This window comes from Strix uralensis, chromosome 5 (genome assembly GCF_047716275.1).
Source record: "Strix uralensis isolate ZFMK-TIS-50842 chromosome 5, bStrUra1, whole genome shotgun sequence".
In the NCBI taxonomy this organism is placed as follows: domain Eukaryota; kingdom Metazoa; phylum Chordata; class Aves; order Strigiformes; family Strigidae; genus Strix; species Strix uralensis.
The window spans coordinates 88,116,173-88,142,584 of record NC_133976.1 but is presented as its reverse complement, the minus strand read 5'-3'; the positions used below and the strand labels follow the sequence as shown (position 1 = coordinate 88,142,584).

Sequence of the window (26,412 nt, the reverse complement as noted above, 5' to 3'; positions counted from 1 at the left end):
AGTGAAGAAGGGAAGTTAACAAGTGCACTTCAATTACAAAGCCAAAAGGGATCATCACCAGCTCACAGACTGGCCGTAGAATTTTTCCCAGAAACTGAAGACTGATTTTAAAAGAAAATACTAAAGACTTCTTAACGATGAATTCATCACGAGCCCCAATAAACTGTTACAATATTTTATTATGCTCATGACTGGCATTTTATTGCGAGGCTGAATTTGCCTAACTTCAGCTTCCAGTCCCTGGATCTTGTTATAGCTTTGTCAGCAACACTGAAGAGCCCTCCCCCTCCCCAATATCAGATATCAGCTGGATCATGCTCAGCATCAATCAGCCCTTCATACTGGCAGGGCCGATCTGTATGAGAGTAAATTTTTCAGCTCAACGCAATATCACATTGCCTTTGAGAGAAAGACCATTATTCACACTTTATTTTCACTTCACCCTTGTACTCAGAGCCTAAAAACAAAAACTCCAAATGGATTTGGCACAATTCATATGTCACAGAGGCAAAGTGCTGGGAGCAGCAGACAGAGCTTTCATTCTTGAAAAGCTTTAGAGGATCACACAGAAAACATTAGCAATGGCTGGTAAAATGAGTGCAATATGGGGTAATTATATCCTTCACCAGAATGAACAGATGCACACTGACTTCAGTAAAGCTGTGTCTATTTATGCCAGCTGAGGACCGACTCTCTCCCTCTTCTTTTTTTAATCAATAAAAATTATGCAAAAGAAAACGTTCTGCATAACTTTACACCAGTGACACACCCTAAAATCCACGTTGCCCAACTGACTTGAATACAAGTGTTTCCAGCTTGGTTGATTTTTGGTTCCTTTCCTGATAAGCTGCTCTTATCTTCAGCCTGGTCTGAGGCCACAGTCAAAATAAACAGTTTATTTTCTTGCCACAGGGGGAAGATTTAAAACCACACCTGATTTTTCTTCCTTCCCCTTGATGGGGCTACACAAAAAGGAAGTTCCTCTTCAGTGTGTATCAGGAGGAAACCCCAGGCAAGATGACCCAGTTCAGTTAATCCTGGGTTCACATACAACATAAGCCTCTCCTTAGCATCTACCTGGAAATTTCAGCCTGGGAAGCCACAGAAGAATGATACAAAACACAGGGCAAAACCCAAACAATTTGTCCAGCCCATGTTTCCAATCCTGCTGCTCTGGACAGTGAGGGCCAGGGAAGAAATCCCGATCTGACTGAAACCAACAGCAAATTTGAACAGAGTTCAGTAAGGCCCAGACTGCAACTAGCACCTTGACACAAACCCCGGTCTCTCGTTCTACCTGCCACACAACCCAAGAATCACTCTGGGGTATTTTCACACATATTCACGTTACGTGCACTGTATCAGACATTTTCCACTGGACTCTGTACCTTTGCTATTTCCATTTGTTAGTCGTGGATAGCCGCCTTCAGTGTAAAGGTGACACGCAGATAATATAACCCCTGTGCAATTTTTAAGAAGACAAAGCTACTTCATTTAGTTTTTCTTCCCCTTCAGCTTTGCTTGATACTACAGAAACAGGAGTTTTGCTGAGAGGGATGTTTGTGTGCGAATCTGCCAGCTCTGCTTTTTGTGGATGTTGGCATAAGGCAGTCAGGTGGGAGTTCTTTATTAAAAATGTTATCAGTGTTTTGAACACAAAACTGTATTTTCACAGGAACTTGACTGACTTTTGCTAATGAAATGTACATTTTCTCCTCAGCTCTACTGCCTGCATTTTCTGGTTTGGCATTGTTGCTATTGAGTTGATGATTCATTAAGTGTCTCTTTTCCATTTGCAAAGGGGAAAACTACCACTAAACCAGCAAATTAAAATCAATATTATTCCAAAAAATAACAAGTAGGGGTTGAAGTTGACAAGGATTTCTGCTGTTTTTCCCTTCTGCACAATGATTCCGTCCTTGAATATACAGTTATCTATGAGCCTCTGAGGAAAGAATTTAATCCTTATTGTTTAGGATTACAATAGAAATATAAAAGCTAGACTACGATTATACACACCAGTCAATAACTTACTTCCATTTCTACTCTTTTCAGCGTTACAAGTCAGCTTGCTTCTCTCGCAGATACTCATCTATGATTAACTTACTTCAATTTAAATATAAAGTGTCCATGAAACCTTTAGGCACAATCGAGTGAACATCTGTCTGCTTTCCTCCTATCCGTCTATTTTCACAGGCGAGCTCTGGACTAATCCATGCAGCTGGGCATTCACTGGACTCAAACTCTGGTGTCAATTTAAAGACTATGGATGTCACTGCTCTGCACTGTCCATCACTTTAAGCGCTTTTCCTGCTTCTAGACAATAATGGCACATTATAATGATTTGACCAGCCTCAGCTCATTTGCTGGCAAAAAGCAAAAAAATTGGAAGACAATATAATAATAAAAATAATGACTAAAATCGTTTCTGTCTGTTGACAGTCTGAACAAGATGGAAGCACACAAAAAGCTCAGACATCGGGAGATGAAAGTGAAGGTTTTAGGGACAGGAAGCATGGATGCAAATGGCGTCAGTGGAGAGAGGGGACATTTCTTCTCATCTTTCTGATACCCTGCAAATCAGCATTTGACGTGGAGAAGCATGAGAATTTTCACCTGGGAAAAAGGTACCATGTCAGGTGTTAAAATGTCAGGTCTGATGGGGAGTGGCTGAGGGAACTGGGGGGGTTCGGTCTGGAGAAGAGAAGGCTGAGGGGAGACCTCATGGCCCTCTACAACTCCCTGAAAGGAGGGTGCAGAGAGGGGGGATGAGTCTCTTGAGCCAAGGAACCAGCGCCAGGACAAGAGGGAATGGCCTCAAGCTGCGCCAGGGCAGGGTCAGACTGGCTCTTAGGAAGTATTTCTTTGCAGAAGGGGTTGTTGGGCGTTGGAATGGGCTGCCCAGGGCAGTGGGGGAGTCCCCATCCCTGGAGGGGTTGAAAAGTCGGGTTGAGCCAGCGTTGAGGGATCTGGTGGAGTTGGGAACGGTCAGTGTGAGGTTCATGGTTGGACTGGAGGATCTTCAAGGGCTTTTCCAACCGAGACGATTCTGTGAAAATGGCTTGACTCTTTCCCGGGGGTTGTATGGATACATTAGGCTCCTACGTGCAGACTACCATGGAGACCTGACTTCCAGGGAGGTCCTTTTCAAAATGTTCACCACACTGATTGGATCCGAAGGTCTTAAGCATCGGTAACAGCCAGTTCTGCTTCCCCTTCCCCGCCACCCTGAATCATTTCTCTCACTAGGAACAGACAACTGACAGTGAAACTCAAAAAGACAGAGGTAACAGAGGAAGGTACTTAGGAAAATTTGCATCTGGGTGTAGTCCCCCTTGATACACCATATCACAGAATCATTCAGGTTGGAAAAGACCCTTGGGATCATCGAGTCCAACCATCAGCCTGACTCTACAAAGTTCTCCCCTGCACCATACTGCAGAAGACTGGTTTCCTCATCACTGCCCACCTCTGGCATATCACCATCCACAAGGAACAGTTCTTATCCCACCAGCTTAGTCGTACCTTCCTCTGTCTTGGCTGCACTACAGCGGTGTAAAATACACACCACAGAGCACTCCAGATGCTCCAACAAGCCCATGCCTCTCTCAGCAACACAGGCTACCTAGCAAACCTATCCACCAGTGCGTAACTGAGATTCCCACAGACTTTTCAATAAAGTACCGTGTTTTCAACCCAATCTTCAAAGCTTTCCCTGTAAAGGCTTAGTATGAAAGGCCAAGGTGGCCACGTGTCTCTGGTGCAGGGTGTCTCTACAGCAAGGCTGATGCTCACGTCTCAACTTCTCTATGGATCAAGGGCGCAAACTTCATCACTTTCTACAATAAACATTTTCTATGTTATACTCCTCTGACAGAAATATATAGTTTATTAATTAATAGTAGCATGCCTATCAGAAATAAGCAAACTGATAAAAAGGAGCCCTAAGCAGAACTTTCAGCTGCATGCGCTTCTTCCCAAAGGGAAAGGATGAGAGAAGAAATAGCTTACGATAGATGTTAATCTTTGTGCTTAACACATTACTGGAAGGTGCTTCAAATGCAGTGACAAGCACACTATAAAAGCTTATACAGAACAAAACAGATTAACAACTATCTTTATTAAGGGCTACATTTTCAGCTAGGCCTCTGCAAACCTTCCTTTTAAAAAAGCAATTTTGCTTCTGTTTTCTGCATGCATACAGTCAATGAATATTAAATACTTTTGCAAAACCCTTAGCCTGGTTACAGACCACCGCTGATTAAGTTACCTTGAATGAGATTATCCCTCTTCTCCTCCACTAGCATTCCGACACATCCCCCTGGAAGTGCTGAGGGTTACATACCAGCAAGGTGCATGACATCCCTTAGGGGATTGCAGTCCTTTTCTCCTCTGATATTGTAACAACAACTTTACGCAATTCAATTATTCCTTACTCAAACAAACAATAAAGTGCTCTTGTCTCTCCATTGCACAATTCTGTGTAATTTTTTATACAAACATGTATATCTGCTATTTTCTTTTCTAGTTTCACAAAATGCTGACTTGCATTTAGTAATATTTTTCCACTTCTAACGGCTACGTGCAGTCTTAACACATTACACTTAAAAATAATGATTGTGGGTTTTTTGACTTATGATGCAGACAGAGAGAGGCTTGGACACAGACCAATCTGTTAGCACATTTCTTCTACAGTACACAGTGGCATCACACAACTTGGGTTCTGTCTATAGGAGTCATTTTCCTTTCAAGGAATCTTCCAGCAGCCCTATCACCAGGGAAGGCAAAAGCAGTGGTTGGGTTTGGTACACCCATGAAGAGAAGCACTAGCCAGCAGTGGAACTGCACTCATGAGAACTAGGAAAAGGAATTTTAAAAATGAGAAGGTGCGTTTAAGTTTTGGGAACATCCAGAGACCAGATGTGTGTGATGAACACACACGGAGTAACAAAAGAGCCCCTGTCCCAAAGCAGCCTGCGGCTCACCGACTGAATTCAGACCCCACTGAATTATGCATATTAAAATCACTAGAGAAGATGAGAAATAAGCAGCAGCTGACAGCAGAACTGCCTAGAGTCAACTGAAAAAAGTGGTTGTGTGTACCTGTTTCTTTTCACCACTGACCTGACAGCTCCTCCACAGGCGTCTGCTACACGACGCCCTGCTCTCCTCTGAGCAGCAGTGTCATGAGCAAAGCCACCCCAAGCCCTGCCTTCAACCAGGACTGGAAAAATAGGTCAGGGAAATAGCATCAAAACCCCATTTAACTTCTATTCTGATCATCACAGCCTCGCCATTCATTTGAACGAGAACTGGATTGGGCTCAAATTACTGACAACAAAATGGGAGGTTTATTTTAATATCTTCACCATTTCATTTAAAGTCTTCCATTCGAAGAACAAAAAATCAGATTTCCCACATGCCTTCAGGTAGCTACAGTGCGACTTAATTTTTTATGTAAACCAGTTCAAAATAGACAGACTGTCTGCACTGCAGCTGGAAATTGGAGCACCAACCTGACCTAAAGCCGCTCCCTCCTTACAGTTGATGGGTGCCATAAAGCAGAGGAACAGCTCAAGAGCAGAAGAGTGCATCACCCGTGTGTTGGAGTAGAGGATCTCCAGGATTTGCTTCTGAGAGTGCAGTGGGAAGTCTGCAGTTTCAAAACATCTCACCCAGCTGGAAACCTCAAAGGCCAAAGTAAGAAGAGAAAGACTATCTAGAATTAACTTACCAAACATCACCGCTCAGAGCAGAAATTTTACTTATTCGATGAAAGCAAAACTAACTTTATATTCTGTAAAAAAAAAAAATTAAAAAAAGAAAACAGGTCTGCCAAACGCTTGTTTTAGGAAATAATGAATGCCTAAAGAAATATTGTTTGTATTGTGCAATGAACTTGTAATTAATGTTTGTTTGCTCACCATTTAATAGCAGTTCTGCACTAAATGATGGGATTTTGCTGCCATTTGTGAATGTGCAGATTTTGAAACTTCATTCCCCATATGGAAGAGCTCCCAGGGGGTCATATCATAAACCCATTCAAATGAAGAAAACAAATGATAAGTATCTGTACAATGTGGAAAATGAGAAAGCTGTACGTATTATTTTACATAAGTATTGTTAAGTGCCTCAGTTTACTTGTGTGGTATTTTCCTGCTTGACTGCATAGAGGTAAATCAAAAGAGGCTGTCTAGATTAGGAGAATGAAAGCATCAGAAATATAAAACTCCTTTAGATGTGATGAGGGACCCTTAAATGAAGGATTCCCGTTTCTTTCCAGCCAGCCTGACAATATTTATGCCTCTCATGCCTACATCTAAATCTAAAGGGAGTCTGAAATTCCAAAGAAATGGTGAAACTGGCCCAAAGGAGAAATGTCAGGTAGCAATTGGTGTGCTGTCAGGAATGCAGACGCTGACCTGGATTAATCCCACTTACCTACCTGCACCTGAAACAGAAGTGCAAACTATCTGGCTAAGAGTGAAGGCGCTTCCAGAGAGCGACTCAAGAGACAAGCAGGCTCCTAACACGGCAGGGATCCCAAAAGGGACCAATCCAGGCCTCCCACCCCTCCTTAAACAAGACGAGAGGCAGCAGCACATCCAGATTAAGGCAGTTTAGGTGATTGCCACTGCGCCTGCCACCGCCCTCACACAAACTACACCTAGGCTTAGGTGCTTGAGTAACTAGGCAGGCATGCAGGTGGGCTTATTAAAGCCTTTGCTGCTTTGGCCTCGTTGCTATCAGGGCTCTACACAGTTCCCTGGTAAAGCTAGACTTTGTAGAGATGGAGGTCGGGGAAGGTGCAACACCTTGCAGCATGAGATTCAGCCACAGCTAACGTGCACGAGTACGGACATCGTACTGCTTTGGAAAAGCTGTCCCTTTAATTTGCTGCTACACAGGCAGCCAAAGTCAAGGTTTTAGCAGGTGCCAAACTCGGCTGGATCCTGCTTGTTAGTATGCTTGGGAGACAGTGGCAAAGCTGCCTCTCGAAAGTCAGTCCTAGAATGGTAGGACTGTGCTGCTAACTCAGAGCAGGGTCCATGAGCTGTGCCTGTCACCCAGGGGGGCTAAAGGAGGTTAGTAGCCAGCCTGCCCTGTAACCAGGTCTGATGTGTAACTGTTCACAGAATCACAGAATCGTCTAGGTTGGAAAAGACCTTGAAGATCATCCAGTCCAACCATTGACCTAACACTGACAGTTCCCAACTACAGCATATCCCTAAGCGCTAAGTCAACTTTACTCTTCAACCCCTCCAGGGATGGGGACTCCACCACCTCCCTGAAGGACGGGGACTGCGACAGGATTTCATTCTGCACATTTTCCAGATCCCACTGAAATATACTACACGCGCCTTCAGTTCCAAAATAATTTTTAATTCAGCACTTGTTTACTCAGAGCTATGAGGGAGAAGAGGGAAGAGACGTTCCTTCCCATAATACCTTTGTGTTGTTACATGGCCTTGCTTCCTGGCATTTTTATATTTCCGTGTGAAGTTTCCAGTTCTCCTGCACCACAGATTCCTATGGACCCTCAAAATTTGCCAGAGATGACTATGCACTCACCTACAGCTGTTACAAAGGAGAGCTTCCACAGTGATACAGTGCTGCAGCCCACTTACAGCGGCCACCCAGATCACCTGCATCCAGCTGCATCTGGGGAACGACAGCTTTACATCGCTCTGATTTACGGCTCTATTAAATATATTTTGCAGGCATTTGACTATTTAAGTTAGAAGCTAAACTTTCCACTCATAGATGAAAACTTGATCTCTCTTAAGACATCAGGCAGAAAGCTTTGATGGGTGGAGGGAGTTCCCCACTAGGAAACAATATGGAAATTTTAAACTTCTCCATAAGCTTTGCGTGGGAGAGGAACGTATAGACCGTGATGAGCTGCAAAGGAGGACACAGCCTGTAAATAGGGCAGGCTGTTGCTGAAGAAGGCCTGTGAAAAAGCCAGAAAAAACTCAAAACGTAAGACGTACCTCTGGTAATACATACATCTGCCTACTTAATGTTTAGTTTTGACAGAAATGAGATTGCAATGTGCTTATTTCCTGTGCTCTCTATATGAAATAGAAAATTTAGTGAATTACGGCTTAGGGCTGCTGAGGAAGGGCTGGTGTTTCATTAGTATTAAGTATGATTGTATAAATAGGTTTGAAACGGAAAGCTGTGCTAGGAAAGGCTTGAAACAAAGTGAAATACAAACAAAGATATTGCCACGAGCTAAAGAGCAAGACAGAAGGGATATGTGTTCTTTTCAAAAAGTTGAGGAAATCAGCTTCCTCCACTTTCTCCAATTCTTCAAAATTGAATCTAACACTGAATGAAAATTTTTCTACTTAACAAAAGTATAGGACATTGATGCTTCCCTAAGTGCAGCATTTGCAATGCCATCATCATTGCTGAAACATAACCTTAATGATAATTTAAGCTCCTGTTACAGGTCTTTCAGCTGCTCTTGAACCTCAGCTATTTTCAGGAGCAATCTGCTCATCTTTGACACCCCAAAATGGCAGAAATCAATGTGTTATTATGCTGTAAGAACAACTGAAAAGCAAAGTCTTGAACTTGATAAGAAAACTATAACCTTCCTTTATGTTCACAACTTTGCCTTCCACAAAATGTAATTTAAAGAGAGAATTTAAGAACTTTATCTTGGAAATACTCCTTCCTCCAGGCAGATTTAGCTCACAGATCTCCTATAAGATTCTGCCACAAAGAAAATATTAGGAAAAAAAAAATAAAGGAACAATATGAAGACCCAGCATTGACTTCAATGCTAGATAAGCGTTCACATATGAGAAACAGACCTCTAAGGGCCACACAGGAGAAATATGTTTATACCCAATAATCATGAAGCCAAAAAGCAAACCATAGAACTGCAGCAAAACACTTGTTGAAAATGACATCCAAAAATTTTGAGAACGAAGGTTGAAATGGGGAATAAAGTGCATAGTTGGGGAAACAGTGACGGCTATTCAGAAAAGAAAACACAGTTTGGAAAGATTTTAAAAATCTGTGAGTGTAACTCTCCTTTCACTCCAGTCAATCTTGCCTCAGTCTGGCACCTGGGTTAGTTGGGCCGAAACTTTATACTGGGACAGACAGGGATAAGGCAAGTAAGCTAGTAAAAGAATGTGTGAGGCTAAATCTTGAACAGAAAGGTTAATACTTCCACCACTTTTCTTAATTACAGAATTGCAAATTTTCACTTCTGTGATTTGTGATTCATCTTATAAAGCATAAATTTACATTTTGCCGTATGTACTTTGTTCTTCCACAATGAATCTACAAGATTTTTTATAGCTTTTCATTGTGTTAACAGTATGCTCCCAGAAGAAAACTGATTTATCTTTTTTTTTATTTCACGAATCGGAGAAAATCACAACTCTGCTGTTCAACCCACTGAAGGTGAGTCTTTATTCAGCAAAATGAGTGTGCTGACCTACCCAGGCCTGGGCACCAGACAGGAACAGAATAGAATACATATAAAATGATACAAAACCCTCTTTGGAACTGTATTTTGTACCTGAGGTAGCACTGCTGGTCCTTGTCCTGCCAACCTCTGCAAGGAGCTGACCTGAGGAACCTTAATGGGCACTGCAGTGATAGTTCCCAAAGTCTGTTGGAAGAAAAACAGTTGAATACAGCTTTAAACACTTGCACAGCTTCCCCAGATAGAATCTGCCCGACCCAGTGGTTCCCCTTGCAGCTCTTTGTCTCTTCCCGACGCGTGACGGAGAGGTATAATACACCAGTTCATTTGAAGTGCTTTCTCCTGCCTGAAGAGTCAGAGACTCCTCCTTCTCTTTACCCTTCTCTACAAAGCCCTCTTAACTAAAGCCTATTGTCTCCTTAGAGCATTTGGTAACTCTGGGCGCAAAGGATGTGGCTCCTTGTTGTGAAGGTTTTTTGGTAGACAAAGCAAACACAGGTGTGCGGCCATGGCTGAAGGCTCTCCGGGCACTAGCTTGTTTTCAAGAGATCTGAAGAAAGGTGAAACACGCCACAGTGAAACTTCAAAGATGATGCATTTCATGGTAGCCAGGGTCACAAGAGAAGTTCACTGTGTCTTAGTAAATAGTAAATACTGAATTATTAAAACTGAAAGCTACCTATAAATCTACTACAGCACGCTGTAACGCAACATTCAGCTAAGACAACATCCAGTTGGGCCAACAGAGCAGCTATTACTTTCAACATTTATCTTCTCTACTCATCCTTCTCTCAGTTGTATAACAATTTTATTCAAAGCTTATTTAAAATATTCCAGGTAGCTCCTTCTATGAGCAAATATATTGCTGTATCCTACATAAATACTTTGTAGATGGAGAAATTATGTGTTAACCCAGTATTATCTTTAATGATAATATGATTTTTATAATAATATGATCATATAATAATATGATAATAATGATTTTTATGAATACAGTTAGATACCAAGAGTAAGCAAAATATGTTTTTGTAATAGAGTCAAGTACACACAAGCTTCCACCCCAAAAAAATCTCTGTGTCTGTTTAGCCTCAGTCCTTTTCTGACTTTTCAACTATCTGTAGTGATACAGATATCTATAGATGTATATTTATGAGTTCTGCTATAGATGGTTTGAATGGCACCTCTTTTCCAAGTCTCACCCACAGAGGCTCCTAAAATATTGGCTCTGAGATGTTGTAAATAACCTGTACTTTATTTTCTCCATTAAAAGGGACAGATAGGTTATAAGTTTAAGATTGGGCCACCCGTCTAAAGAATTTTGCTTCACCCTCTTTCATTCCTTCACTCCTGAATACAGTTCATATTTTGGTTAATTGGCCAATATTCTTAAATCAAGGTTTTATATCTTCTATCTAGCATGTCTTAATCGCTGTTAGGACTACATGCCGATATCAGTAAGCAGATGACTGTTATTATAACAGCAAGAGAAACTTAGTCACCGATCACAAAAACTTAGCAGGCTGATAGAAATGGATAATAAGGAAAGAAAAACAGATTCAACTGATTTTCTCTAAATTTAACTCCCCTCAAAACAAAAGTATTGGATCACAGCCAGTAAGATAAAGTAAACTAATATTACCCCAATCTGGTAATGAAATATGTCAATAAAAAGGAAACTATCATGAAATCACCTCAGGGAAAGTAAAACTGCATCAGGTCCATGTCAAGATGTTCTCCCTAGACCTCAACAACAGAGTGGTGAAACAGCCTATTTCATTCTAATTACAGTGTTTGGTAAGAATACCATGCATTTTCATGCAGAATATTTTTAATAATCTTGTCCTACAGAGTTTATATTTTTAACTCTGCTACTCCTCTTGGAGACATTTGGGGGTGTGATGTTATATATTCAGCAAAGACTAAAATTTGCATAAGATTTGCGTAAGTTAAAACAACAAGGAGAGCTGTGCAGTTATAAACACACAATTCAATTTTTCCCGAGTACTCATGGATTATCAGTACCCTGGATTATCCATGGAAAAATACACTCTATTAAAATTCTGTCTTGAGCCAAGGGTGGGGGGCGGAGGGGGCAGAGAAAGCAGCACTCCCACCCGTGGATGCCAGAACAAGTTACACCCTCCTGCAGAAGTAAAGGTATTGGCAGCAGAGTGAGGAACAAAAGCGGGTATTTCTACCGCAGTTATCCTTATAGGGTGACACGTGAGAATAAAAACACTAGGAAAGATATTATAGCGTATCTGAACGAATGACTTCTTTGCCCTGTCTACCATATCACAGCCTCACACATTGGGAAGGACGATGTGATGAATTCCTGCAGTCCGGAGAGACGGAGAACTTGAGCTGCCACCTGCTGCTACTGCCATTTATTAGACCTATCACAACCTCCTGCCTCGTATTAGCATGAACTAAAATTAATTCATATTAACAATAAAACTGTTAAGGTAAATACCAAAATGAACTCTCCAACCCACACTAGAGGAACTGAAAGTTTATCACAAGTATGATCTATGTTTTTCCCTCCGTCCCAACACTGTTTATAAATAAAACGAGCTTTCTCTCACAATGCAGTGAAGCCTGAGTTTAACACGAGGAGCTCCACAACCTCTCCCGGGCTGCACATATAACCTCTACAGAGAGTTAAAACAACAAGTTATTCCTTCTGGAAGGTCGTGCTTCAAGTGTGGCTGCACCTCTTGTCATTTTTATATATGCTACCTCTGACCTTGAAAACAGCCATTCTGATATTCCTATTCCTGTAGATACGGGTGGATTTGCAAGGATTTTCAAACTGGCCAACAGAATTCCATGTATTAAAATACAAAGTGCTGACACTGAGTGAAACTGGGAATTGACTATAAAGATAAGAATCAAATTACTCAGAAGTTCGATAAGATACAGTTATCAATTGGTAGAACGCACAAAAACCCCATGTCTGAGCAAGAGATCTCTTTTCTTGTACTACTTCAGATATCAGTCACAAGGAAAAAAAACAACACGCCAACCCTGTCTAGAACAGAAAGCCTCTGTCCTGTGAGGAAGGAGTTCATTGCAGCCTCTGGGTGCGTCATTGGGCCAATTCTGGTTTATGTTTCAAAACACAGAACGATTGAGCCAAAAGGAATGGGAATGAGAGAAGAAACAGGAAACACCATAAAACTACTCTGCACTGTTCTCTTAGCTTCACTTGAAGACAAAGCCAGGGGGTATTGTCTGTGGGTATCAGAGAAATGAACTATCATTAGTTCTGTCACCTGCACTCTCAAAAAATCTGTCAGATTTGTTTTCCTGAAGTAGAAGTTCTGCTGCAATCTCAAGAGAACAAAAACAAATCATGGCATTCTTAGGTTATGAAATTTTCAGTGAGAAAGATGCAGCCTCATGTTTACAAATGGTTTTATAGTAAGAATCTGTTATTTAATATTCAAGAAAACAATCTCAGTATAAAAATCATATGGCCGAGAGAAAATTCAAAACTTTAACCTCACATTAATAATAGCACTATAGTATGTTCAGACAGAGATATCTAAGAATCTATTTTACTTTTCACTATTTACATTGGTTTGTTATTGTTTCCCAGCTTGGGCAATAAATAGTTCAAGCTGTTGTATCAGCAGAATTCAATGACAGAAACCTCTGTACTTTTCCAGTAACACATTTCATCTGTTATCTCTGAGTACTTCACCTAGGTCAGTATTATTGTCTCCGTTTTAGTGATGAAAAAAAAATCGAGATTTAGAGGTAAAATAATGTTGTCAGGGCTAGCCCGTGGTGCAGGTGGAAGTGCAAGCCAGACGTCTTCCTTTCAGTGTCTCATCTGTGTGATTGATTAACCTCATCTCATCTGTTGGTGTAGAATCACATCTGAGTCGCCTGATTTTTAGGTCAGATTTTAATGATCAGACCAGGATGTCTCCACGATGATGGGAGAAAGAGGTGAAGTAGAAACCAGAGGGGATGGCCGTTGTGGTCTCTGCAGTGAAGGAGGTGCAGGTGCTAGAACGGATGGTTGGGCAGTTTGGCTCCAGGTACTTTGTTCAGTGCATTTCAGAGCACTGCTTTGTTCCAGCTGAAGTGGTAAATAAATGAGCAGATAAAACCACTTGCCTGGCAAACAAAAAAGTAAATGTCTGATGTTCTCAGCCAGGCAATGAGAACTAGACAAACTCCCCATGGCTCAAGCTATAACAGGACGAATACTGCTCACATCTCAATACTTCACTTTAGCTGGATCCTCAGCTCAAGCCCGTGGGTTGCAAGAGGTGAGTAACGAAGATGCCTCCTCCCCAAAAAGGGAAATAAACTTTTCTTCCTCCTGTTAACAGTGCCACCTATTTTCACTCACAAACTGTCCAGGCTTGCCATGGTGAGCATGGTGGATCAAAGACTTGTCACTCACTAATTCCATACTATCATTTTCATCCGTGTGGGCCTTTTTTTTTTTTTTTTCTCTCCTCCCTTTTTTCCAATTTGTCCAAAGAGCAAGCTGGTGCACATTCTTATAAACCTTTAATTAACAAGATGAAAAGACATTTTTCTGGCAATGCCTGACCTTTAAGCACTTTGTATGAATTTATCGATACCAGCAGAAACAATAATTTAAAAGGTTATTTTATGAGTGCTGAATAGTTTATGGCAGCACTTTTGTCAAGATAAATGAGTTTCTTATTTCTACATTTAGAGCACTAAGCATTTTAATAAAAAAGGTCCATAAAAGTCAAAGATAACTCCAACTCTCTCCTCTATCTAAGTCTACTTGGGCTTTTCTGGTGAACCCCTGAAACACCTACAATGTGTAGAGAGCACTGAAATGTGCAGTGATGGGGGAAAGCGAAGAGCCAAGTTTCAGTTAGCCTCAGAATTGTTTTGACTGTATCCATTTAAGCCAGATTTACTATCTTTACACTGAGAATTTTTCTTCAAATAAAACCAAATTCACCAAGTGTCTCTCCTACTGTCTAATTCACTAAACTTTACACCCAGATGCTCTTACTATCCCAGGCGAGCATCTGGGAGCTGATGACCCCTTGCTAACTCCCACCTCAAGCCCCAGCCCCAGCCCTGGACTGGGACAGGACCCTTGGCCACCGCCTCACCTGCCGTAGGAGTCAATGGCTAATGAACGCTGCAACACAAACCACTTCGAACCCCTGCTCTTCAGTGACCTACACAGAGCAGGCAGGCATCTGGCACGTCAGGGACACCTTTTTTTTTTGCTTGAGCAATCCACAGACACCCTCGGACAGGAACTGCAGCAGGCCCACCGCGTAGGTGACCTGCGGTCTCAGTTGTTGGGCAAATGTCATCCAGTAGCACGCTCTGAAGGGTCACGTTTCGAATTGTAAAAGCAGGTGGAGAGGTGCAAATGAAACAATCTCTTTCGGAGGTCAGTTTACCCACTAAGGAAGTAATAGTGGCAAGAATTTAAAAAAGGACAACCCACACAAACGCCTCCAAACAGGAGGACACAAGTGCATTATGAGACAAAAAAGCAGTTCCTCCCATGTAACCAGAAGAAAATGAAAATTTTAGAAGATATTGCCAAATGCAGTTAAAAAATAAAATCACTTCTAGCCCTCAATTCTTCTGTTAATACCCAACAGCATTGTAACTATTTGCTATATTTTCCCCTACTATGCTTCTCCTGCTTGACAGAATCACAGAATCATCTAGGTTGGAAAAGACCTTGAAGATCATCTCGTCCGACCCTAAATCAACACCATCCCTGGATCAAGGCTCTCCAAGACAACTGAGGGATAGAAGTGTGGGGACAGTGGCAAGCAGAAGACATAAAAAGTGAAACCAAGTATGGTATGGACAGAGAGTAAGAATTCAAAGGACGAAGGCTAGAGATGGTTAGAGGATAAAAGGATGCTGAGGCACAAACAAGGATGTAATTTACATTGTCAATGATCAGGCTAAGGGCCATACGTTCAGTTTCCTGCTATTATGTTATGCCTTCTTTAGTCCATGCCTGAGTTTTTAAATCCATGACTTATGCACATTTGTGATTTTAGTAAACTTCTGCATTTCAGCCCTGAATGAATACATATGTATCCCTCTATGTACCTCTACAGATATGAATCTCTATTTTATTGAAAGGTATTTCCATTTTACTCAGTTTGGGTAAATATATTTGTTAGACTATTGCTATGTTTGCTTTGAATTACAAACTCCTTTCCCCTCTCCTCTGGATGTACTAACGCACGCTTGGGGACCAGTTTCTACAATTCCTTATCCGTCAGACTCACTGTTGAGCTTGGGTACAGGAGCAGTTTAGGATGAGATCACAAACGTAAAACTGTCAGGCGACACAACTCTCCTCCCATTCCAGAATTACGCCAGTACAGGTAAAACCACTGAAGTCAATCACTGAAGAGAATGAGACTCAATAAGTAACAGAAGGTTAAAAAGCCACATAGTTTCAAAAGACTTTCACTACAGCATGTTACCAAACAAATACTTAACTCAGGCACATACGGGTTTGTTATATCTTAGCAGAACAGTTCAATTATTCGAGTTCAACTGACACTGCATTGCTGTATTATTTGCAAACTATTTTATACTGACATCAATACTGCAGCACAAATATTGTGTTCCTACAATGCATTATAGAAACACTAATCTTTTTCTTTTTAAAGTACATATGCATCTCTCTAAGATCTAGGTCTTCTTCGTGTTGCAAATAAGACACCTAAGCTATTAAAAAAATGTTTTTGTCTGTTATGTGTTCAATATTGGCAACAACAGTTTTACAGAATGGATTTTTAATGTGGTAGTGACAGGGGAACAGATTGCTATGGCAACAGCAAAGATGAAAATTCTTAACCTGAATGGATCGTCACTGAAGTAATTGCAGGGCTTTTTTACCCATTCTACATCCATTTTACAACTTGAATGCTGCATTCAACCTTGAGCTTGCTTTATATAAATGCCAGGCACTATATGCAACCTCCAAGTTCATTCGACTTAAAACTTGCTGCGCCTTACCTCAATAATCCAGGATAGTTGCTGTCCTCTAGCTAACCTAAACATCTGAATGCTATTCTTTTCCCATGTAGTCCACCAGTAAAAGCACTGTGTGCTTGGATATAACTTCGAGGCTCCTGCAAGATGTGTTTGCGTACGTATTTTTTTCTTTCCTTCTAAACTTAACTGCTATAAAAATCTGTGGATATCATCCTTCATTTTCAAAATTTGGTGAAATCACTGTGCATGGTATTTCTAATAATCTGGTGGAATAATGGCATATTTCAGTTTCAGACTGCACTTCAGACACATATTTTGTGTACCGGTAATTTAATTAGAATTTCATAGAAGTTTAAAGACTTCTCTTCCAGCCTTTAAAAGTGTTTGTTTTCCCCGCTTCCTTTCTCTTTACTCAGAATTCATTAATTGTGCACTTGTAAGCACATTTATTATTGTTATGAAGTACACAATCAAAAACACAAGTCCTGTTGCTTTCTTAAAATACCAGCATTCTTGAAACCATCCTTTCTTTGGGCACTAAAAATACCATTTAGACCAACCCTCATTACAGCCATTTAATGACAACTCAAACTATGCCAGGTGGTTTTGGGCTGAAACTGCCTACAACTGCTCTCACAGCCCGTTACAGGGCCCAGTACCGGGGCAGCAACAGGCAGCAGAAGGCAAGGTACCACCTTAAATGCCAAACCTGCTTTGAAAACCCCGTTGTGACCAAATTCTTAATTGCTGCTGAGGTATTTGTACTCATCCCTTCCAACACCACTCGTCTGCAAGGAAACCCACGGTGGTATCAAAGCTCATGAGGGTATCAGAGGCGTATATGCTGAGATAAAGCAAACAATTTTCTGCTTTTACTGTGGCTCCTAGGCTTTTCAGAGCACCATCTAATTTATCTCTGCTTTTACCACGGTTCTCAGGCTATTCAGGCCACTATCTCTATTTCTTGCCACTCGCACATTCCCATCTGGGTAAACTCAAAAATACAAACTCTGTTTGAGCACACTGTGGGTATGTATTCTGGCAAAGGAAAAACATGATGAATAAAGTTCATGAGTTTCCCTGGTTCAGAAATCCCACTGGTTACTTACGCAAGAGGACAGACAGCTGTGCCAAATACCTGTTCTTAAACACAGCTTCCATCACATTATTTAGTAGTTAGTAATTTTTTTTCTAAAGCACCACTCTTTTTATCAAAGGAAACAGTCGGGATTTTTCCACGGCCATTAGATCAGACTCTAAATTTCTGAAAAGAAAGAAAAAAGAAAGAAAAAAGAAAAAAAGAAGAAAGTTTGGCTATGTGCACAGCATTAGCATGCACATACCTGTTCTGTGGTTTGAAGCTTTATTCAGAAATCATACTCAATTAATTAAGTCTCCACCTCCTGCACAAATGACTATAGTCGCGTTGAGCTGCAACAGCACTCAGCAGCTGTGATCACACCTATAGTCTCTTGCTCAGCTGATTCATAAAAGATTTGCTGTTTAACTACTAAACTGTTCCAGGTTGATGTTGTTTTTAATGACTAATGTCTTCAAATTACTTATTCTCTGTTCACAGTCTGTGGAAATATTTCTCAGTAAAGGGAAAAATGCATGCACAGCGTGTGGCACAAAGCAGCTTCTAGTCTCTCCCTCAAGTGAGTTCAAGCATGAGTGAAAATCTTTGACAGAGCCCCAGCAGCTGCTAAAGTACAACTGTCCTACCCCAGCTGCAGGACATGAGGATCAGGGTATGGAAAGAGAAGGCAGGGGAAGGAAAAATAAAGGCAGAAATGACCATCATTCCTTAGTGATTTAGGAATCCTCACCTATCAGAATGGTCCGTGCAGCCTATCAGCAGCTACTGAAAAATTAAAATTTTCTTGCAAATCATTCCACCTTAGCACCCGTGGGGCTCAGAGCTGCTTTTGCAGTTCTTGCTCTGAGTTTTTATTATGCATTCCTTAGTCACTCTGAAGAACTGGAAAACATGAGGGAAGTGACAGCCTGAGATGATCTAATTGCTCACTGCCACACAGTCCTTTTTGTCAGGCCCTGAGCTGAGCTAATTCAGCTTGCTAACCAGGATAAAGAAAGTTTTCTACTAGTTGAATTAGTTTAGGAAAGTATCCAACAAGCAACAGAATAAAGGCAAGGGAAAAAGCAACGTTCCTTAGCTGGAGGGGGAGACAAAAACCACAAAGGCAGGGGAACAGAAAAACAGAAAGATGGTTCCAACCTTTTTGGAGAAAGGAAGCTATTAGATCAGTTCAGCCATAATAACTCGCTGTTGTTGCCAAAAGTAACTTCCCTGAGCACAGAACCTGGGGAAGGAACACGAAGACTTTGCCTGAATTCCACAAAAAGTGCGACTAAATGTGACCAATCTTAAAATTCTACTGTTAATACAATTAGCTAGGAAAAGGAAGCAGTAACTTTCCCAGGAAATGTTAATTTGAATGTGCAGAACATCCCATAAGCTTGCTTTATTTTTTTTAGGCAGACTACTCAGCAATATTGAGCCACTCACCCATCAGCAAAATCCAGTGGACAATCCACCTTTAGTACAGCGTGGAGGAATTACCATTCCTATTGAATTCTTAACTTTGGTATTCCACAGTTTTAGGATTGCAGCTGTGAAAAATCATTGCAGATACTGCTACGTAGGTGCTGCCTTCTAATTAAAAGAAGATACTGAAATACAGCAGCACCTTACTTAGTTTTGGGGGGGTGATAAACTCTACAGTATTCACTTACAAACGTAACTGTAATTTGAAGATCCAAATAAAAAGGCTGATCTTTTATGTTGATTTGTTCAGATGGTAACAGGATTTGGCAAATTTATGCTTATATAAATAAATTCATAAACATATACATAAGATACGTAAATATACACTATATGTATGTATATACACAAACACACACTTCAGAACACGTAACAATATATTATACGCAATATTTTTCCAGAGCTGTAAACATACCAAAGTGAGCACCAGGGTTTCCCTACAATGACAGAGCCAGGAAATTTTAGAGTTAGTAAATAGAAAATCTCCTCTTCTTCCTGAGATGCTGCATTAATATTAGTGCTAGCAGAACTAGCCTTATAAACACTAAAGTCAGCAAAGATTCCTTTGTTTCTGAGACTAGAATTTGTATCTGTTTCTGGAGTGTAAAAATTGTAAGAAGAAAACCAGAAAAAAATCAAACACAACTCTGGTCTACTATCTAGCCCATGTGACTTTTTCTGGCTCCTACTTAAAATGTTTCATTCTGCTAGTCCCAGATAAACCTGGATACTGGGACATCTTCCAAGTTCCTAGTAGGCTGAGTTTCAGAAAAAGCCCCAATGTGCCTGTGTCCAACCTAGCTCCAGCTAGAGTTCAAAATCACCTTCTCACCCCCCACTCCCACCTTAGCTGCTGTCAAGCCTTAAAGACAGTCAAATCCTCATGTGCTTCAGATTTAACCATTAATATTCTCTAGACACTTTACAGTTTGCGTCTCAGCAAGCCTAGAAACATCACCTTTGAGGTGTCAACCACTCAGGACCTAGAACTGAATCCACAAACACATGAAGGCGTTGCACAGTACAACGTCCCGCTCTTAGCTGCCTTATTGCAGTTCTTCATCAGGCATCCAAGTTTCCCTGTGTATGGTATCCGAAGAGGATGATGGGCACCTTGGGAAAAAATTTGCCAACCAGCACCCTAGGGCAGAAAACAGATGTCCAGATAGATGTGTTCAATAGGGGTGTTTTAGTGCGTTACCGACTCCAGGCCTTGGTACTTTGCTCTGAAAGAGAAGATCTGCTTCATTCCCACTGGGATTCACCTCCCCAAGTCCCCTCCTGGAGAATAATCTGTGTTCAACCACTTTCGTTCAAAACACACTCCAAGAAAGCTGTGCTTTCCTTTCTTCCTCCTTCCCACCTTTCCCTTTAACCAGTTTCTCTGGAGTTCAATCGCCTATTCCAGAGAAGGAAGATTTTAGTTCCTACACTCACACATGGCTCTGTAAGCCATTTAACTATCAGAACTATCTGGGAGAAAGACTCTTCTTCCAAGCTTTTCTGCTAAATTAGTCAGTGAGAGAAGAAAGAATGCTGTCTCGTGGCCCAGTGGTTAGAGAACGCTTTGGGGAAAAAAACCCACAATTCTAACCAATGCTTTGGCCACCCTGTTGTTCAACAGCAGTTCTTACAATGCCCCAATCCAGACATTTTGGCACACAGGGAATATGACAAGTGGAAATAGAGGCATTTACGGATTTCCCCAGGGTCCAGACTTGATAGATACTGAGCAGAGTTTGAGGATCTAAGTTTTGAACTCCAGGCAGCTAGGTGCACTTCAACACTGAAGCACTTCCAAAGGTCTAGCCTAAATCTCTTTTGCTAGAAATAAAAGACATAGCTAGAAAGTACGTCCTATGTTTTCAGCTTGCATACTTTGTAAATTAGACAGCACAACAATAACAACTTCATAAAGACAGAACCATAAACCTTCATGAGTCTTAACTCAGGTCAATGAAGGTCTGTGCACGTATCTGTACGGAGATCATGGCAGAGATCAGGACTTCAACCCAGTCATTCCCAGAGCTAAAAGGTGAAAAATTTATTTTATTTTATTTCAATTATTAAACTGTCTTTACTTCAACCCATGACTTTTCTCACTTTCACTCTTCCGATTCTCTCCACGGGGAGGCGAGTGAGCAGCTGTGTGGTGCTTAGTTGCTGGATGGGGTTAAACCAGGACAGTCCTTTTTGGCACCCAGCGTGGGTCTGATGTGCCAGACCATCAAATCCACAGAGTCCAATAAACCCGGCTGTCCCTTTTCTCCACCTGGCCAAAGGTGAGACCCCTCTACTCCTGGTTGGAGTCTCCATTACTTGATTCTTTCAACTGCAAAACAGAAGTCTCTTCATCAGGGTCAAAAGTATGATCCGCCTTTCTACTCTGCCCAACAGACACCGGAGCAGTAATTTTCCTGGATGGAGGGGTTTTGGCTCTTGTTTTTCCTTGCGGTTCCTGTACCCAAGCTCCTAGTCCCCAGGTAGGTTCACTATCCCACTTCCTCATGTCCTCCCCCTGGTCATGCAGGAAGAGCCACAGGGTTGCATGTGGTGTGTGCCACCAGTACCCTTTCCCTTGAACAAAAAAAGGCTGACTCAATATCTGAGGCCTTGGTTGGAGTGCGTGAGGAAGACCTACCCTTCTCGGCTTGCTCAAACATTTTTTGGGTCAGTCTGTCCGCAGCCAAGACATGGGCACACATGGAGGGAGCGAGATTATCTTCCTATTCTCAGAGTTGTCTGGCCAGTTCATCTGTAGTTGGTGTCTCCGTGTCCATCCAGCTCATTATCGCCGGGGTGTGGGTGTAGGGCACTGGTGCGTTCATACAAACTTTTGCCACACGGACCACGTGCACTGGATTTCACCCGGGTCTTTGGATGCCAGGTCATTATAGATCACCTCCAACATGGCTGATTCCCTTGGACACTGGATACTTCCCTCAATGTTCGTCCATTTGCTCTGGGAATTTGCACGTTCCTCCTTGAACAGATACCTGTCCTTCACCCTTGACAGCAGTCACTGCCAAAGACTGAGGACTCCTGCCTTTTTTCCAGTTCCTTTGTCAATGGCCTTATCCCTAGCAAGGGATCCTAGCTGCTTCCTTACCCTCTAATTCCTGACTTCTGGCCCCAATATCCCAGCATCAGAGTAACCAGCTGAGAATTATTCACCTGGTTGATGGCTAACATCTTTTCACATATCTCGCAGCTCTCTTAGGAATAAGGGAAGAGGTGGTTTCTGTCTCATTTATGATTTCCATCTCTTCCTCCTCCTGTTCTTGTGACTGCTCTGCTGCACAACAGGCTGCCTCTTCTGATTCTTTCCCCTGCTCCCTCTGAGGAGAAGCTTCCTCATCCATTACTAAATGAGCTGACTTCAGCTTCCATAGTTTCTTTTTAGTTATAGAGGTGACCAATATAGTGTCTGGTTTAGCCACAGTGTCTGTTGGTTTGTTTTCCCTCTCTTCTCCCTGAGGGTGCTGCATAAAATTGAGCAGTGTTTGGTAGATACTGTCCAGGGCCCAGCACATTGAGGTAAGCTGTCCCTCTCTGGAATAGCCACGGCATTTCTTTTTTTCAAACATTCTATCACTTCATCAGGGTCCTGTAGCTGTTTGGGAGTGAAGTTCCAAACCACTGGAGGTGAGAAGTTCTCTAGATACCGTCTCATATTCTCCCACACGCAGTGCCACCCATGGCCATACTCTTATGGAGCCTGGGCCATATTCCTAAAGTGCTTGTTACCCTTAGACAAAACTAAAGCAATATTTCTAAGAAATATAAATATTTTAACTATCCAAGGATGTTGAAGAAACCGAGAAGTTACTGTAACGAGCAAGAAAACATCAGAGAATAAGGTAGCGAAGGTGCTATTCTGTATTTCCTCCACAAAAACCTCTCAGAGGAAGAAGTATAATTGTTAATTGTCTCCATGAGATGGTACCAGAAGCACAGTAATGGCTTCAGTACAGAGCCCAAATACCAGATTAAGCTCAAGGTCAGTGTTTTAGTAACAAATCTCCCAGGCAAAACATCACTGATCACTACAGAGCACAGCAAACTGCAAAAGCCAACACAAATCTTTAACAGGTACATCAAAAAAAAGGCATGGCGCAGATCAGATAAACTAATATCAAGAACAGATCAATCAATATCGTGACTCGCAACTGTTAACAGATGTAAATCCCTTCTAATACACTCTGAGCAATCTGTTATTATCTCACACCCTTCGAGCCCAATGTTAGGCACCAAAAAGGACTGTCATGGTTTAACTCCATCCAGCAACAAAGCACCACACAGCCGCTGGCTCGCTCCCCCACGGTGGGATGGGGGCAGAATTGGAAAAGTGAGAAAAGTTGTGGGTTGAAGTAAAGACAGTTTAATAATTGAAATAAAATAAAATAAAATTTTTAAAAATATATTGTAATGAAAAGGAAAATAACAAAAGGGAGAAATAAAACCCAAGAAAGACAAGAGGTGCAAATGAAAAACAATTATCCATCACCAACCGACTGATGCCCAGCCAGTCCCTGAGCAGTGGACCCCAGACAACATTTTCCCTAGATTATACACTGAGTACAACGTCCTACGGTCTGGGATATCCCTGGGGTCAGTTGGGGTCAGCTGTGTCCCCTCCCAGCTCCTTGTGCCCCCCCAGCCACTCGCTGGCGGGTGCTGTGAGGAGCAGCAAAGGCCTTGGCTCTGTGTAAGCGCTGCCCAGCAATAACCAAAACATCCCCGTGTTACCAACGCTGTTCCCAGCACAAACCCAAAACACATCCCCATACTAGCTACTATGAAGAAAACTAACTCTACTCCTGCCAAAACCAACACAGACTGACTGGCTCTCACACAAACAGGGTTATTTATATCATGCCGTTGACCCAAAAAGCAGAATGTTGGTCAGGGATGCTACTCAGGTCTTCAGTTATCTTCTACTTGCAGACATCAAAGCTCTGTACAGTCTACTCCCTGACACTATAAATTGAAAAATCATAAAAATTAGGATGAACAGGTCACAAAGATGTTGGTTTTTTTTTTAAATTAAAAGTTCCTTTTCAAAGAAAATGTAATAATAATAGTAATCATTAATGGCATACTAAGCCTATTGTACTGTTATTAGGAAAATGGTTAGAGACATGCTAGTGATGTAATCTTGTAGATTAACTCTGCTGGTACAAATCTAGCTTCACTATACTTGACTTCAGTGGAGAGATTCCAAATTCACACATTTGAAAATGCTCACAAAATTTGTTGAGTGATACTTCCTTATTAAGAAGACTTATAAACTTAAAACTTATTGAAGGACATCACGTCTATCAAGACATAGGTTGATTCTGGTTCTGTGTAATAACTTCTAAATTCAGAAACAATTACTGGGCTCAGGCTAGAGGAACCAGAGTTTGAGCTCATATTCCTCAAGACTTGAGAACATAGTGTAAACACTCTGAGCCATCATCGTGGTGGTGCAAAGCCACTTACTCTGGCTCTAAAGCGCGTACTAAGAACACAGTTATAGCAGAAACCTGAAGCTTTTTATCTTCTCATACTTATTGGGGAGGTTGGGCTTTTTCGTTCCAAAATGCAGTGTTTAATTTCCCGTGTAAGAAGAAACATTAAAAAGTGACACAAGTCAACAGAATATAGATTATTGGCTTATTATATTCTGAAAAGACAAACGCAGGGGAAAACGTATATAGTAATGTTTCACTCTGAAGAAAACATTGTGAAATCAGCGAATAGGGTGGCGGGATTTTATTAGAGAAAATGCTAATTAACTACCACATACAGTCTTCTAAAATCATACCCCGTAGTATCCATGCCAAATTTCTACAACATTCTCATTACTATTATGCTAAAATAGCTGTCCTTTAAAAATATTTTAGTATACTGATTGTTTAAAGAGAAATGAATGTTACATTAAATTAAACAAAGCTGAGTTGTGTTTTTATTTCACATCCGTAAGGACAGCAAACATTTAAGGTAAGACCCTTAAATCCTCATCACCACTTCAGCAACCTACAGGAAACACAATGTTACTTAAATCTTATCAAAGCTGTCAAGCACTTTCCGGTGTTACCTATTCAATCGCTGCTAGTTCAGTGATCTTGTATGTAAAAATGAACTTATCTCCAATCCAGCTACTCTCATTGTTTGATTCAGTGAGGGATGCAACAATCAAATTGTTTGTAATATCACAATCCATCACTCTACGTGCAAATTCGATGACACAGTCACTGAACTGGGGTCTTAATAAAATCAAACACGAGAAACAGGCTAAACAGAGGTCTGTAATAAGGATCTCACTGAGAAAAAAACACCCAGCAGTTGCACCCATTAACTAAATGTCTTGTATAAAAGCAGCGGTGACATGTTCTTGCTTTCACTGGTCAAGTCTCCAAGGACAATATTTGGCCAAAGAATTAGAATAACCAAAAAGATTAAGACCCCAGCACAGAAAAGCAGGTAAATACAAAGTCAGTTACAAGCACATGATTAACCTTACTGAAGACATGTGAATTATATACATGTTACACTCAGGGTTATGCTCAAGTGAAGGATAAACTTGAACCTGTTTTCTGAAATTACTGATTCTGAAGCCTGGTCGTAAGATTAACAAGAAGAATTTTGGTTTGTCTTACCTTGCCTGGCACCTGGCTTATTTTAAAAGGGTCTATGTTTCAGTTTTCATAATGATAAAAATCCAAGTCCAATGCAAGTCTTTCTACTCAGAGGGCAAAAACGTGACTCAAGACTACAGCACGCCTTCTGCACAAGGATTATCTGCACTGAAGGAACGGCAAGCCCGAGAGTGATTTTTTAAATCAAAGAAGAAACAGGCTCATGATAAATAAAAGTTAGTAACTAGTCTTTTCCCACCCATACACACATATATGAGTATCAAAAACACACGATGTAGCTGTTAACAGGCATCCGCCAACACTCTGTCCTTGTCACTGATGGAAATCGAAATATATCTGTCTTGCCATTCAGCTATTCTCTAAATTTAGAGATGAACAAATTTGGTTAAATTTGGATCAGATCACTTTCTGACTCACATTATCCTGCGAGTTAGCCATCCTTCGCACGTCACACAAAAAAGGCCGCTGAATGTAGTACCCCAACTCTTACCTTTACGAGGCACCGCACCCAGGCAGAGCAAGGAGTACAAAACCATCTCGTTAAACAACAGGAAACCCCTACAAACAACGCTGATCTAAACGGCAAAACAGGGCTTGTGGATTGAAATATGCATCCAGAGAGCTAAATTTTATCTAGTGGAAACTCACATAACTCCATCATTTTGAGCACAACTCGAGACTCCTCGGCAGTGAGGGTCTGCCATTCCGTACAGGAATATCTCCAGAGACAGATTTTTTTTTTTTTTTTCTCTCTCACATAC

General features: G+C 41.3%; 1 protein-coding gene across 3 annotated transcripts in view; it reads right to left on the bottom strand.

The window, feature by feature from the left end:
* PHF21B (PHD finger protein 21B) overlaps positions 1-26,412 on the bottom strand; it is a 172,348-nt gene that overhangs the window by 34,297 nt on the left and 111,639 nt on the right. For all 3 annotated transcript variants that reach the window (XM_074872134.1, XM_074872135.1, XM_074872136.1), the window contains one exon: positions 9,545-9,637. In XM_074872134.1, the coding sequence (XP_074728235.1) occupies positions 9,545-9,637 (93 nt within the window). The remainder of the gene's footprint in view (positions 1-9,544; positions 9,638-26,412) is intronic.